Genomic DNA, 13,807 nt, shown 5'->3' on the forward strand with positions numbered 1-13,807 from the left:
TCCATCACTGACTCTCTGTGTGACCCTGGGGGAGTCACTTTATCTCCCTGTGCCTCAGCTCTAATCCCAGCTCTGTCACTGACTCTCTGTGTGTGACCTTGGCTGAGTCACTTTATCTCCCTGTGCCTCAGCTCTAATCCCAGCTCTGTCACTGACTCTCTGTGTGTGACCTTGGCTGAGTCACTTTATCTCCCTGTGCCTCAGCTCTAATCCCAGCTCTGTCACTGACTCTCTGTGTGTGACCTTGGCTGAGTCACTTTATCTCCCTGTGCCTCAGCTCTAATCCCAGCTCTGTCACTGACTCTCTGTGTGTGACCTTGGCTGAGTCACTTTATCTCCCTGTGCCTCAGCTCTAATCCCAGCTCTGTCACTGACTCTCTGTTTGTGACTCTAATCCCAGCACTGCAAATGTTACACTAGGATGTAGAGCACCATTACACCTCCTACTGCAAAAAAACCCAAAAAACAACACTCTGTGTGTAACCCTGGGTGAGTCACTTTATCTCCCTGGGCCTCAGCTCTAATCCCAGCTCTGGCACTGACTCTCTGTTTATGACTCTGGGTGAGTCACTTTATCTCCCTGTGCCTCAGCTCTAATCCCAGCTCTATCACTGACTCTCTGTTTATGACTCTGGGTGAGTCACTTTATCTCCCTGTGCCTCAGTGCTAATCCCAGCTCTGTCACTGACCCTCTGTGTGTGACCCTGTGTGAGTCACTATCTCCCTGTGCCTGGGCTCTGATCCCAGCTCTGTCACTGACTCTCTGGGACTCCGGGAGGGAGTTGGTGTAAGTTGTGTGTGAAGCAGGAACTGCTAGCACATTTGTAAAGGGAATCTCCCATGAACGGGGTTTCTGGCCGGCAGCCCCCAGCGAGTACTTCAGTACCCCTGAGTGAAAGCCCCACGTGTAGTTTTCTTCCCAGTAACCTAACCCTGCTTCTTCTCTGCCCCTTTTATGCCATGGGTAAAAGTATCCACTCTGTGACCAGCAGGAGTACTTCTGCCCAAATGAGGGGTAATTTTCAACATGGACCCAGGGGATAGAAAAGAGGTTTACAAAATCAAGTGTGGGATGGAATGAGTAAACAGGGGACATTTATTTACCCATTTCACTAATATGAGGACTAAGTGTCTCTCCGTGAAGCGAACAAGTAGAGGATTTACCACAGTCAGTCTGTGGAATCCGATGTCAGAGGATGTGATCAAGGCGATGAGCACAACGGGGTTTAAAAAGGTTTAGACAAGTTCCTGCAGGAAAAGTCCACAACACATTATTAGCCAGGCAGACTAAGGAAAGCTATTGCTGTCCCTGGGAGTGAGAACAGGAATCGGATCTGCTTTATAGGATCTGGTCGGGCCACTGTCGGAGGCAGGACGCTGGGCTCAATGGACCTTGGTCTGACCCAGCCTGGCACTTCTTCTATTCTTATGCACCCACGGGAATTGCTTTTCAAAGTTGTCTCTTTGTCTCCCCTGTGCTGCTCAAGCTAAGGATATCTCCCAGCTGTCAGGAGCGCAAGCTTTATTGCATGTGGGAGATCACTCTTCATCAAAGTAAGGTTTTCCGTCCCCTCTTTGTGGCCCTCTGTCGGTTTGGGCAGATTGGCATCAGAGGGTCCATACCTAATCCACCACCAGACCCCCACTTCTTTTATGTAACTTCTCCTCACCGTTCTTACTGCTGCCCTCGATCACATCCCTGCTCTCCATTACCTCTGCTGGCGTGTTACTCCAGGCCCAAGCCCACCGCCTTCCTGAATCAGTTCTGCCAGTAAAGGTAGGGAATTCTCCTTCAAGGCCCAAGGAGTGTGAGACTTGTAACTTTAACACAAACTTCTCACACAGCGAGGAGTCTTTAATGCAAGTCTTAAGAACATAAGAAATTGCCATGCTGGGTCAGACCAAGGGTCCATCAAGCCCAGCAACCTGTTTCCAACAGAGGCCAAAACCAGGCCACAAGAACCTGGCAAGTACCCAAACACTAAGAAGATCCCATGCTACTGATGCACTTAATAGCAGTGGCTATTCCCTAAGTAAAATTGATTAATAGCCATTAATGGACTTCTCCTCCAAGAACTTATCCAAACCTTTTTTGAACCCAGCTACACTAACTGCACTAACTCCTTCTGCCTGAGCAGTTTGGCACGCAGTCCATTTTCCTCTGCTTGCACCCCTAACACCAAGTGAAATGTGATGACCGGGGCTTTCCGATCCTTGCCCGCATACCTTCCGGGGCTTGGGGGTCTCCTCCGGACTGGTGGTGGGTTCCTGACTCCCCAAGCACCCTCTGTATGTTTCTTTTATCCTCTCTCCTCTCGGACGAAGCACTGGTGAGGGACTCTCTCCTTTCTATGTGGCTGGCGCCCAGATGCATCAGCGGGATTAGCCGATATCCTTCTCTCCTTAAGATCCAAACACCGCAGGCGTTGCCAGATACTTTAAAGATCTGAAGCTCACGCCACAAGCCCTTCCTTCCCCTCCCTCCCTTCAAGATTTTCTACCTTGCTTTGGGCATTAGAGCGACAAGGCAAGAACTAAGTTTCCAAAATAAACAAACTCAATTACTATCAGCTTCCTCCCCCCCCCCCCCCCGCCCTAAAAACAAGCCTGTAAAAAACACATAAATGGACATCACACTTTTAAAGTATTAAAATTAATTCTCAAATTACAAATTCTGTGTCACCTCACAGGACAACATCAGACCCTAGTATAGAGCAAAGCTGCCATATCAGAAAATCACTAACTGCCAGTCTCAAACAGCAATAATCATTCCCATGAAAAAGTAGCACTGCAAATGTTACACTAGGAAGTAGAGCACCATTACACCTCCTACCGCTAAAAAAACCAACAAAAAACCCTGCAATTCAATAGATTCCTACACAGAAATTACAGAAACCATCTCCTCAGTCACACCTGCACAACACAGACAGACTCACAGCAAACGCAGAATACCTGACTACAAATTAGAAATTAGAAACATGCAGGCAAACACCAAAATAGAAACTCCTGAGAAGTCAAACTTTGGAGAAAGAGAAACAGAGATGAAATTTCTCCTATCCTGGACAAAAGAGAAGATGACATATTCCAGTCACCAAAGTGAAAATAAAATGGCTTTATTCTCTCTTTCTTGGCTGCACTGGTCCCAGTCTCTTTTCTGTCTTCTCCTAACTTGCAGGGTCTCCTTTTCATTTTCTGTTTCTTCTCCCACCCCCCTTCCTATCTCTGACATTGATCTTTCCCTTTCCTGTCTTCTCCTAACAGGCAGGATCATTTTTATTCTTTAAGACTCATCGCCTTCTTCCTCTCTCTCTTTTCTTGCAGGTTAAAAAGAGATGGAGGTCAGCTGCAAGCCAGAAAGATTGAGGACCTCTGGGAGTTGTGTGGCCAATATGATGTTATCGTCAACTGCTCAGGGCTTGGAGCGAGAGTCCTCGTGGGGGACTTGAAGCTCTACCCTGTGAGAGGGCAGGTGTTGAAGGTGCAGGCCCCCTGGGTGATGCACTTTGTTCGAGTTGACGATGGATCCACCTACATCTACCCTGGGATGAGTGGTGTAACGCTTGGTGGGACCAGGCAGAAGAACGATTGGAGGCTGTCTGTGGATGCCAGCGATACCAAGGACATACTGAGCCGGTGCTGTGCCCTGGAGCCCTCCCTGCAGAGGGCCTGTGAGATGTCAGAGTGGGTGGGACTGCGGCCTTGCAGGTCAGCCATCAGAATGGAGAAAGAGGTGTTGCAGCGGGGCGGTTACCAGCTGCCCGTGGTGCACAATTACGGGCACGGCGGAGGTGGCTTCTCTGTGCATCAGGGCTGCGCCCAAGAGGCAACACGCCTTGTGGGAGAGCTCATAGCGCCAACGAGAGGCTTCTTTGCGAAACTGTAGGGCTCTATGTGCCTGCTCTAATTATGGTGTCTAGTGAACTGTGTGAGCTCCGAACAATGGGATAGGTCCTGACGCTTACTGGCAATGTGATGGGCTTTCATTTGTCTTTCCCTCCTGTTCTCTTCAAGAAGCCATCGTGAGCGTGGCCTCCCGCCTTACTCCTTTCCCAGCCAGCTCTCAGGGTGTGATCGTGTTATACAAGAGCCTCTGAGGCCACACACCAGCTGAGGAGGGGATCACTGTAGCTCTGCTAAGCTCATGGGCAAGATCTTTGCTGGCCAATCCTTGGGCTAGACTTATAAAAGGTATCACAGCCTGCCCAGAGTTGCGCTTTCTCTGGGACTGAGCTATGGACCACAACTGGTGGGTCACAAACTCATTTTCTTAAAGGTCCCACCTAGCCCTGCGGCATTCTGCTAATTCTGCCTCAAGTGCAAACTTTTTATATCCGCTCGGGGTGGATGGAGGAAATCACGCTTTGCTGCTTCTCTGACTCTCCTTCCTTCTGATTTTCCTTCCCTCCCTCTGCCTTGAAATATAAAAGAAGAAGGGGCATTGCCCTTGAAAGATGATAGAAGGCGAGAGAGGTGTAATTGTTACGGGACCGGGCAATGCCCCGGTCCCTCCTCTTACCTCCGGGCCGGCCCGGCCCGCACGGATGCCTCCTAGGCCACATAGGCCTGATTTGCGGCGTCTCCCTGTGCGAGGGAGATGCCGCCGGCCCGACGCGCTTGGCCCCGCCCCCTAGGCGCGCGCGTGCCCAGGGGCTGGACTCTTAAAGGGGCCAGCGTGGGAAAACCAGAGTGGACGCCCCGGATGATGTCAGACGCTGCAGGGTATTTAAACCCTGCAGCTCCATCAGGATGGGGCCTTGCAACGAGGTTCCTCAGCTTCCCTGAGTTATTAGTTGCTGCAGTGTATCCTGATCGTCCTGTTTTCTGGCTCCTGACCTGGCTTGCTCTTGACTACGTCTTCGGCTTCCGCTCCTGGTTCTGGTATTGACTTCTGGCATCTGACTCGGCTTTGTCTTCTGATTACGTCTTCAGCTTCAGCTCCTGATCTTGGTATTGTCTTCTGGCTTCTGACCTGGCTCTGTCCCACGACTCCATCTTCTGCTTTCGTCCCTGGCTTTGGTTTGGATCTCTGACTTCTGGCTTCTGACCCGGCCTTGCTCTTGGACTCTGGCTTCGGCTTCTTCCATCACCTCAGGTATCCGGTACCTGCTGGCCCAGAGGATTCTCCTAAGTCCCAGTGGCTCGGGGCTCTCACAGGCTCCTCCTGGGGGAGCCACGGGCTTCTGAGGGTGAAGACTCTTCAGCTACCTGGGTCCTGCCGTCCTTCGTCCATCTCTTCGGCCTTCTGCCAGGATCCTTGGTCGCATAGGGTCCCACCTAAGTCCAAGAGGTCTGGGTTCCTTCGGGCTCCTCTTGGGGGGACCTCGGACTTCCAGTGGTGAAGCCTCTCCCGAGTCTCTTCCGTGCCACCTCCCGGCTGTGACCCTCGCTGTGGGCCTCCACAGCATACCATCCACTGTCTCAGCCGGCCCAAGGGTCCACGACCGTAACAGTAATTGCCCTTGGTGGGTGCAAAGGAAGAGACTCTGCTCCTGAGGTGTGGAGAGGAGGAGGGGAAGGGACACACTGCCCCTGCATGTACAGGGTAGAGAGAGACAGAAGAGGGACACCGCCTCTGCTGTTACGCGTGCCGTCCGCGGCAGACCCGCGGCACGGCCCCCTCACCTTTCTCCAGTGATTCCAGCTCCTGGTTCCTCCTTGCTGGCGGCGATGAGCCATCAGCTCTGTCCTCGGGCCTCCCCTGCTGCCTCCGGCCCTGCCGCAGTCCCTGGCATTCCCAGTCCAGCCACCGCTTCTCGTTGGGCCTCTCCGCATGGCCCGCGGAGAGACGCTGCTACTCTGCGCCGCACCCCTCCCTAGGCGTGCGCGCCTCATTGATGTTTAAGTAGGGACCGCGGCGGGAACCTAGCCGAGGCCCCGGATGATGACGTCAGTATAGCTAGAGTATTTAAGCGCAGGCTCCGCTCCCTATCGTTGCCTTTGCAACAGGTCTCCTCTCTGTTCGAGTACTCGTTGCTTCTTAGAGATTCATCTCATCCCTGCGTTCCTGTTCCTCGTGTGTTCCTGTCTTGCTCCATTCCTCTGATTTACTACACGGACTTTGACTTTGCTTTGCCCTTGACTCTCTCCAAGCCTGGATCTCTGCTTCACCTGACTACGCTATTGCCTATCTCCAGACCCAGACCTCTGCTTCATCTGATTACGCTTGACTATCTCCGTGATCAGACCTCAGCCTTGCTTGCCACTGCCTTCGGATTGCCGCCAGCCCTGACTCAAGCCTGTTCCTCGATGCCTCTCTGGCTTACTCCCTGGACGTGGTTTATTCAGGCTTCGGCCTGCTCTTGCTCGAGCACCCCCCCCCCCCCTCATCTGCCTCCATTCCATTGGCGCCCGAGTTTCCAGGACACTACCCTGTCCAGAGTAAGACTGTACCATTTCTCACCTGCTGTCTCTGAGCTGAACCGATCTCTACTTCGATTACACACAAAGGCCCACCTAAGTCCTGCCGGCCCCAGCACCCAAAGGCTCAACCCGCGGGGAACGAGGGCTGGTATAGGTGAAGCTCCAGCGGCCTCTGTCTATCAGCCCACTCCACCTGCCGACGGTGGGGACCCGTAGGTCCTTACCTACGGGTTGCATCAACCCCATCTCAGCCCAAGGGGTCTACCTCCATTGCAACACCTGCATGTATGGGGTGGGTCGAGAGGAAGGGACACTGCCCGTACGGATGGCGAGGAGGAGGGGGGGAAGGGACACTACCCCTGAGGTGTGGAGAGGAGGAGGGGAAGGGACACTGCCCCTGCATTTGCAGGGTGGAGAGGGACAGAGGAGGAACACTGCCCCTGCATGTATGGGGTGAGTAGAGAGGAAGGGACACTGCCTGTGAATGTGCAGGTGGGAGGAGGAGAAGCTGTATGTGACTGCTTTTAGCAGTTTCTAGGGCTAAAAGCAATTGCCCCAATCGTGTTAAAACTGAAGCTGCGATTCCCCACCTTCCCATCTGTCTGCCCTAATGCATGAGGAATCTGCTGAAAGTGGAAATGATGCACCAGCAGAGAGCAGCATTGTGAGAAATAATTCCTACCCACCCTGGCAGAGCTGTTGGGGCTGATTAAAACAGGAAGGAAGAGACTTTTAAGGAGTGATTTAACAGAGAGGTGGGTGGGGGGGGCTGGTGGGGTCTGTGGAATTTTACTGCCTGCTCATGCAACACCCCCGAGCTGCCTTGGGGTCCCTGAATGCTCCTGGCAGTGTTCACCAGGGTTCCCAGAAGGAGGCATTTTTTCAAAATTTCCACCGGAGGGAGCCCCTGCTTCAGATTTTGGTGGTCGGCCTGAGCCTGCCTGTGCCTGCTCCTCTCTTGTCTTAGGGGGAACAGCTGAGGGTCTGCTCCCTGGGGCTGGAGCATAGTGCTCGGCCCTTTCCAGACAAGCAAATGAACGCCCGGCTTTAACGTCACCGGCCTGTGCACAGCCATGTCTGGGTCCCTTCAGTTCCCTGGTGGGGGGATGCCACCCTGGTCACGCTCATTTCCTGTGCTAGGAAGCTTGCGTAATTCTCCACTCACAAAGAGGGGCTATTCCTGTGCTGCTCTGGAGCAGAAAAGTAAAATGCAGTCTACACGCTGCTGTCCGGCAGTTTATTCGTCTTGTCTGTGTGTGTAAGCTCCATGGAGCAGGGACTGTATTTTATGAGTCTGTACGGCACTGTGTGTGCCTAGTGGCACTGGAGAAAGGGGACGCATTAGCAGTTCGAGGCCAACATAACCGTCCCATTGGACTTGAGACTGGGATCACCCTTTCAGCATGATCCACGCTCCCTTCATGTGCTGGGTAGCATTCAGACTCTGGGCAGGGAAGCTTCAGGACTGATTCTGTGTTTGTTAATCTCCTCTGTCTCTTTTAGTAAAGGATTCTGCCTGTTTCCCATGGGGTGTCCTCTCTAAGCCAGTGGTACTCAACCTTTATCGCATTACTCATGGGGGAATTCTGCACAAAAAAAATGTAAAATTCTGCAGACAAAAAGTTTTGTAAAATTATGCATAATTATTTTAGTCAAAATAACACAATATATATGACAGTCTTTAAGTAATTAACTTAAAATGTAACACAGGAAAAAGTTATTACCTATAGATGTAGAATTTTAAATATTTTGAGCAGAATTTCCCTAGAAGTTCACTGTAAGAGTGTCCCTTCCACTCTCTCTCCCTATTCCCCTGGCCCTCTGAGGCTCCAACTCCTCCACCTGCCTGTTTCTCTCCCCTCCCCCTCTAGGTTCAACCCCTTCCACTCTATCGCCAATCCCAGAATTTGAACCCTCTCTCAGAACTGCCCCTCACACAGGCTCCCTCTGTCCCCTTCTCTCACACACAGGCTCCCTTTCTCTAGTGCACATACAAACCCCCTCACACAGGCTCCCTCACTCTCTTGCACACACACATCCCCTCATACAGGGCCCCTCTCTTGCATACACACCCACACAGGCTCCCTTTCTCTCTCACGCATACACCTCACATAGGCTCCCTAAGTCTCTCTCTCACACATCCCTTCCCACAGGCTCCTTCTCTCACAATCAAACAAGCACCCTCACATACACACACAATCCCTTTTTCACACACACACACACACACACACACACACACCAGCTTCCAATCTCCCACACCTATAAACACTTCTTCACAATCTCCTCACATAGGCTCCCTCACACATGTGCTCTTTCACCTCCCTCCCCCCCCCCCCCCCCAAGGCTCGCAGTCTTAAACACACACAAACAGTCTATACACACTCACTCTCACCAGGGTCTCCTCCATCTTCACCAAATTCTGCGCATAAAATGGCAATTCTGCGCAGGGGAAAATTCTGTGTAAATTCTGCGCTCCACAGTAGCACATAATTCTCCCATGACTACAATTTAAAATGTGTGTTAGATAATTTGGTTAAAAGTCAAAGAAAAGAGTGCCCTTTCCATCCTGATTCTGTCCTTCCTGAGGCGAGATGAGGGTTTAAAGTTTGTGAAAGTTCCTCCACTTAGCAAAGTGCACTTTTATAAACCCACTATACTGATTGGCATCAGAGCTCCAACCCGCTACAAGCAACAGAGGCTAAGTGCTAAACCAAGGACTGGCTGCAGATCTTCCTCCAGCAATAGGTTGATGGAGAATATCTGTCAAAAAGGACACTTGACACATGCAAAGCTGAAGAGCGGGTCTTCATCAGAGCCTCGTGCACAAAGCATGAATACAGCACGGACAGCCAAAGAGCAGATCTTCAGCCTGCTAAACACTAATGTTCAAAAAGGAAAGAGCGCAGCTTTTAAACTAGATGATGGGAGAAAGCAGACAGTCACTCAGAAGCATATGGTTCAGAATGATGCATCTTTGAAGGACATGAAGAGAACAGGGAAAATAGTGCATCCCAGTAGAGAGGTTGCAATAAATGCCAAAGTGGACCAAGTGTCCCAAGGTAAACGGCAGAAAGATTATGAATTGCCCCTGTCAAATGATGATCAGGTTGTCAATGCAAACAAGAAACATACTTTGAAATATCTGTTTACAAATGCTAGAAGTCTAAAAAATAAGATGGGAGAGTTAGAGTGCATAGCACTGGATGAAGAGGTAGATATAATTGGCATCTCAGAGACCTGGTGGAAGGAGGATAACAAATAGGACACTGTGATACCAGGGTACAAATTATATTGAAATGATAGGATGGATCAAAATGGTGGAGAGGTGGCGCTAAATGTTAGAGAGAGCATTGAGTCAAACAGGATAAAAGTTCTGCAGGAAACAAAATGCAATGTTGAATCTTTATGGATAGAAATTCCACAAGAAAAAGGGAATAAAATGTTTATGGGGCCATATTACCATCCACCTGGCCAGAATGAACAGACAGACAATGAGATGCTAAAAGAAATTAGGGAAAACGAAATCAGCTGTACTGTAATAATGGGTGTTCCCTGTACGTCCCAGGATCAGTCCAGACTGCTGGGTTATGCCTCCCTTCCAGCAGATGGAGTCAGAGAGAAAACTGAAAAGCACCTCCCATATAACCCAGGGTGCCACCTGCGATCCCTCAGTATTTTCTCTGACTCCAGCAGATTGAGAGGCATACCCTGCAGTCCTGATCTTGGTTTTTCTTTGGGGCTGTGCCCCATCAGGTTTGACTTAAAAAAAAAAAGAGAACAGACTGTAGATACAGCTTCAGCACCGGTGACTGTATCATTTAAAAAAAAAAAAAAAAAAAGAGGTTCAGAGTTATTTTCGGTTTGTTCCTTGAAGCAGCCAGACACAGGCAGGGCTCTGTCCTGCTTTTAAATTCCCGGAGGGTGTAGCTCGGGCCCAGTGAGAAGAGGGGGAGGATTCACCGGTGGGCCGGTCACTCTCCCCCTCTCTCAGAGACGCTTCTTCCTCTGACTCAACCCCCTAAGACCGTTCCCCGTGGGCTGAGGTCAGTTAAAAAAAGCCAATTCTCCCGGGCCCCCGGAGGGGGTGGAGTTCTCCACCCGGCTGCTCGCCATGCCTCGGGGCACAGCATGTAACTCTTGTGGAGAGCCTGAGATCCGGCTCTCATGCGAAGGCCTCTGCTCCCGGTGTCTCTCGGGGGACGAGGGGCCTTCACAGCACAGCGATTCAGCTGGGGGGGGGGGCATTTTTTTCGTGGCGCTGGCAGCCGCGTGGAGACCTCGTGGCAGGGGGGCAGGGGCCTAGCTCGCTCCCGATCAGCGCGGGAGTGGCAGCCATTTTGTCTACCTCCGTCGGGGATGCAAGTGAATTGGAGGAGGGGGAGGATCTTCCTCCCCCAGTATCCCCACCGCACAGACCACGCGGTTCGCCGGCAGTACCAGCCCCTCCTACGGGTAAGGCTTCGGGGGGGCCTTAAAGCGGCGGCAGCCTTTTTCTTCAAAGTTTGTTTTATTGATGCATCAAGCTTATTTAGAGGCAGAATCGGAGTGGGATGACAAAGCTCCCCCGGGTCTCGGGGGGGAAGATGCTTCATAGGTTGCCTGATCCCGTGGACCCGGTGCATCCCGGTTGTCCTGATCCGGTAGATCCGGGTTGTCAGGATCCTTTCACCCTGGATGATAAGGGCGATTCAGCCTCCCAGGTGGAAAGGGATGATCCGCAGGTCCTACGACTCTTCCACAGGGAGGAACTAAACCATCTAATTTTGCATGTGCTGCAGGAGCTGGAGCTCCCTTTGTCTCAGGACCTGGAGGTGTCTACGGAGGATGCAGCGTTAGCGGGTCTGCGCAACCCACCGCATACGTTTCCTTTTCACCCGAAGCTCTCACAGATTGTGTCACGGGAGTGGGAAACCCCGGAGGCCTCCTTGAGGATCACTAGAGCCATGGAAAAATTATACCCACTCCCTGGTGAGACGCTGTAGCTCTTGAAGGTCCCTAAGGTGGATTCCGCGGTCACAGCTTGAGCCAAGCACACTACTATTCCGGTGACGGGGGGCACTGCCCTTAAAGACCTGCAGGACAGGAAGTTGGAAGCATTGCTTAAGCGTATATTTGAAGTATCCGCCCTGGGAATCCGAGCAGCTGTATGTAGTGCCTTATGCAGCGAGCCTTGTTCCGATGGGTTCAACAAATGTTGACGGCTCAGGACCTTCCTCCTGGGGAGGCTGAACAGGTGGCTCGTATGGAATCGGCTGTCGCCTACACGGCGGACGCTCTATATGATCTCCTTCGGACCTCGGCTCGTACCATGTCTTCGGCAGTCTTGGCGCGTCGACTGCTGTGGCTCCAGAACTGATCCGCCGATTCCTCATCTAAAGCCCAGCTCAGATCCTTTCCCTTTAGGGGTAAGTTGTTATTTGGTGAGGAGCTGGAGCAGCTTATCAAGGCCTTGGGGAACAACAAGGTGTACAAGCTCCCTGAGGACAGGCCTAGGGCCTTGTAACTAACAAGGCCATTTTTGGGGTCAGCGTCATTTTCGTTCCACTAGGGGGGCTTCGGGCTATGCCCCTCGGCAGTCGGTTTCGAGAGCACAGTCTTGGTTGTCTTCCTTTCGCGGCAGGCGGCCTCCGCGAGCCGGGACCCATGCCTTTGCCAACAACAGTAAGCCTGCACAATGAAGGGACGCTGATCAATTCCTCCATCCCGTACATCGAGGGTCGGCTGTCCCACTTTTACGAGGAATGGGTCAAAATTACTTCCTATCAGTGGGTCCTAGATATTATAAGTCACGGTTACGCTTTGGATTTTGCTTGTCCCCTCCGGGATTTTTTCCTGATGTCCCCTTGCGGGCCTCTGCGCAAACGACAAGTGGTGCTTCAGACCCTGGAGCGGCTGAGGGCTCTGGGAGCCATTACGCCGGTTCCTCCGTCAGAGCTTCGGGCTGGCCGATACTCCATTTACTTCGTGGTCCCCAAGAAGGATGGGACCTTCCGCCCGATTTTAGACCTCAAGCAGGTCAACAAAGCCTTGCGGGTACCTCGTTTTCGGATGGAAACGTTACGGTCAGTCATTGCCACAGTCCACAAGGGCGAGTTTTTGGCTTCTTTGGATCTGACGGAGGTGTATCTTCACATAGGGATATAGAAACCTCATCAGCGGTTTCTCAAATTCATGATTCTGGAGCAACACTTTCAGTTTCGCGCCCTACCTTTTGGTCTAGCAACTGCTCCTCGTGTATTCACCAAGGTGTTGGTGGTGGTAGTGGCGAGCTTATGTCAGGAAGGAATCCTGGTGCATCCCTACCTGGATGATTGGCTTATTCGGGCGAAATCGGAACAGCTCTGCTGGGAGGTGGTCAGTTCGGTTGTGTGTCGGCTACAGTCTCTGGGCTGGGTTGTCAATTATGCCAAGAGCCAGCTCATTCCAACTCAGGTACTGGAGTTCCTTGGGGCTCGCTTCGATACGTTGGCAGGCAGAATCTCCTTACCCCTCGATCGCATGGGCAGATTGATGTCGCAAGTACGCCGTCTGCTCTCTCTTCCCTCCCCAGTGGTGTGGGATTATTTGCAGGTTCTTGGATATATGGCGTCTAACCTGGAGCTAGTTCCTTGGGCCTTCGCACATTTACGACCGTTGCAAAGGGCACTGCTCTCGCATTGGGATCCCAAGTCGGAGGAGTACCTGATCTCCTTACCTCTTCTCGAACCGGTCAGGTCCAGCCTCGCCTGGTGGCTGAATCCGGATCACCTATTGAAGGGAGTCTGTCTCGAGAGTCCCCAATGGATGTTGGTAATGACCGATGCCAGCCTGTCCGGTTGGGGAGCAGTGTGCCAGTCAAGGTCGGTTCAAGGTCTTTGGACTCCGTTTCAAGCACAGTGGTCCATCAACAGATTGGAGACCAGGGCAGTTCGTCTAGCCCTACAACACTTCATGCCAATGCTGCGCAACCAGGCGGTATGGATCCTGTCCGACAATGCCACCGCGGTGGCCTACATAATCAGGCAAGGAGGCAACAGAAGCCATCCCGTGTCCGACGAGACCGACCTGCTGATGAAATGGGCGGAGCGCCACCTCGACCGGATTGCGGCGTCTCACATCGCTGGCGTAGACAACATTCAGGCGGACTTCCTTAGCCGACAGCAATTGGATCCCAGGGAATGGGAACTGTCGGAGGAAGCGATGGGCATGATATTGAGACGATGGGGGACCCCCCACCTGGACCTGATGGCGACTCATCGGAACACCAAGGCAGTTCGCTTCTTCAGTCACCGGCGAGACCACGGGTCCAAAGAGGTGGATGCTCTGGTCCTACCTTGGCCGCCACATATTCTTCTCTATGTGTTCCCTCCATGGCCTCTGATCAGAAAGGTGCTACATCGCATAGAGGCTCATCGGGGTCCATAGTCCTGGTGGCGCCCGAGTGGGCACGGAGGCCATGTTTCGCCGA

General features: G+C 52.2%; 2 protein-coding genes across 2 annotated transcripts in view; both read left to right on the forward strand.

Annotated features, from left to right (window-relative positions):
• DDO (D-aspartate oxidase) overlaps positions 1–5,186 on the forward strand; it is a 60,760-nt gene extending 55,574 nt beyond the window's left edge. Inside the window, exon 5 of the mRNA XM_029595268.1 lies at positions 3,322–5,186. Coding sequence (XP_029451128.1) covers positions 3,322–3,883 — 562 coding nt within the window. The 3' untranslated portion in view covers positions 3,884–5,186. The remainder of the gene's footprint in view (positions 1–3,321) is intronic.
• A 5,607-nt stretch (positions 5,187–10,793) lies between these two features.
• METTL24 (methyltransferase like 24) overlaps positions 10,794–13,807 on the forward strand; it is a 50,028-nt gene continuing 47,014 nt past the window's right edge. The window contains exon 1 of the mRNA XM_029595275.1: positions 10,794–10,812. The gene's annotated coding sequence lies outside the window, so the exon portion shown is untranslated. The remainder of the gene's footprint in view (positions 10,813–13,807) is intronic.

Source organism: Rhinatrema bivittatum, chromosome 3, assembly GCF_901001135.1.
Source record: "Rhinatrema bivittatum chromosome 3, aRhiBiv1.1, whole genome shotgun sequence".
In the NCBI taxonomy this organism is placed as follows: Eukaryota; Metazoa; Chordata; class Amphibia; order Gymnophiona; family Rhinatrematidae; genus Rhinatrema; species Rhinatrema bivittatum.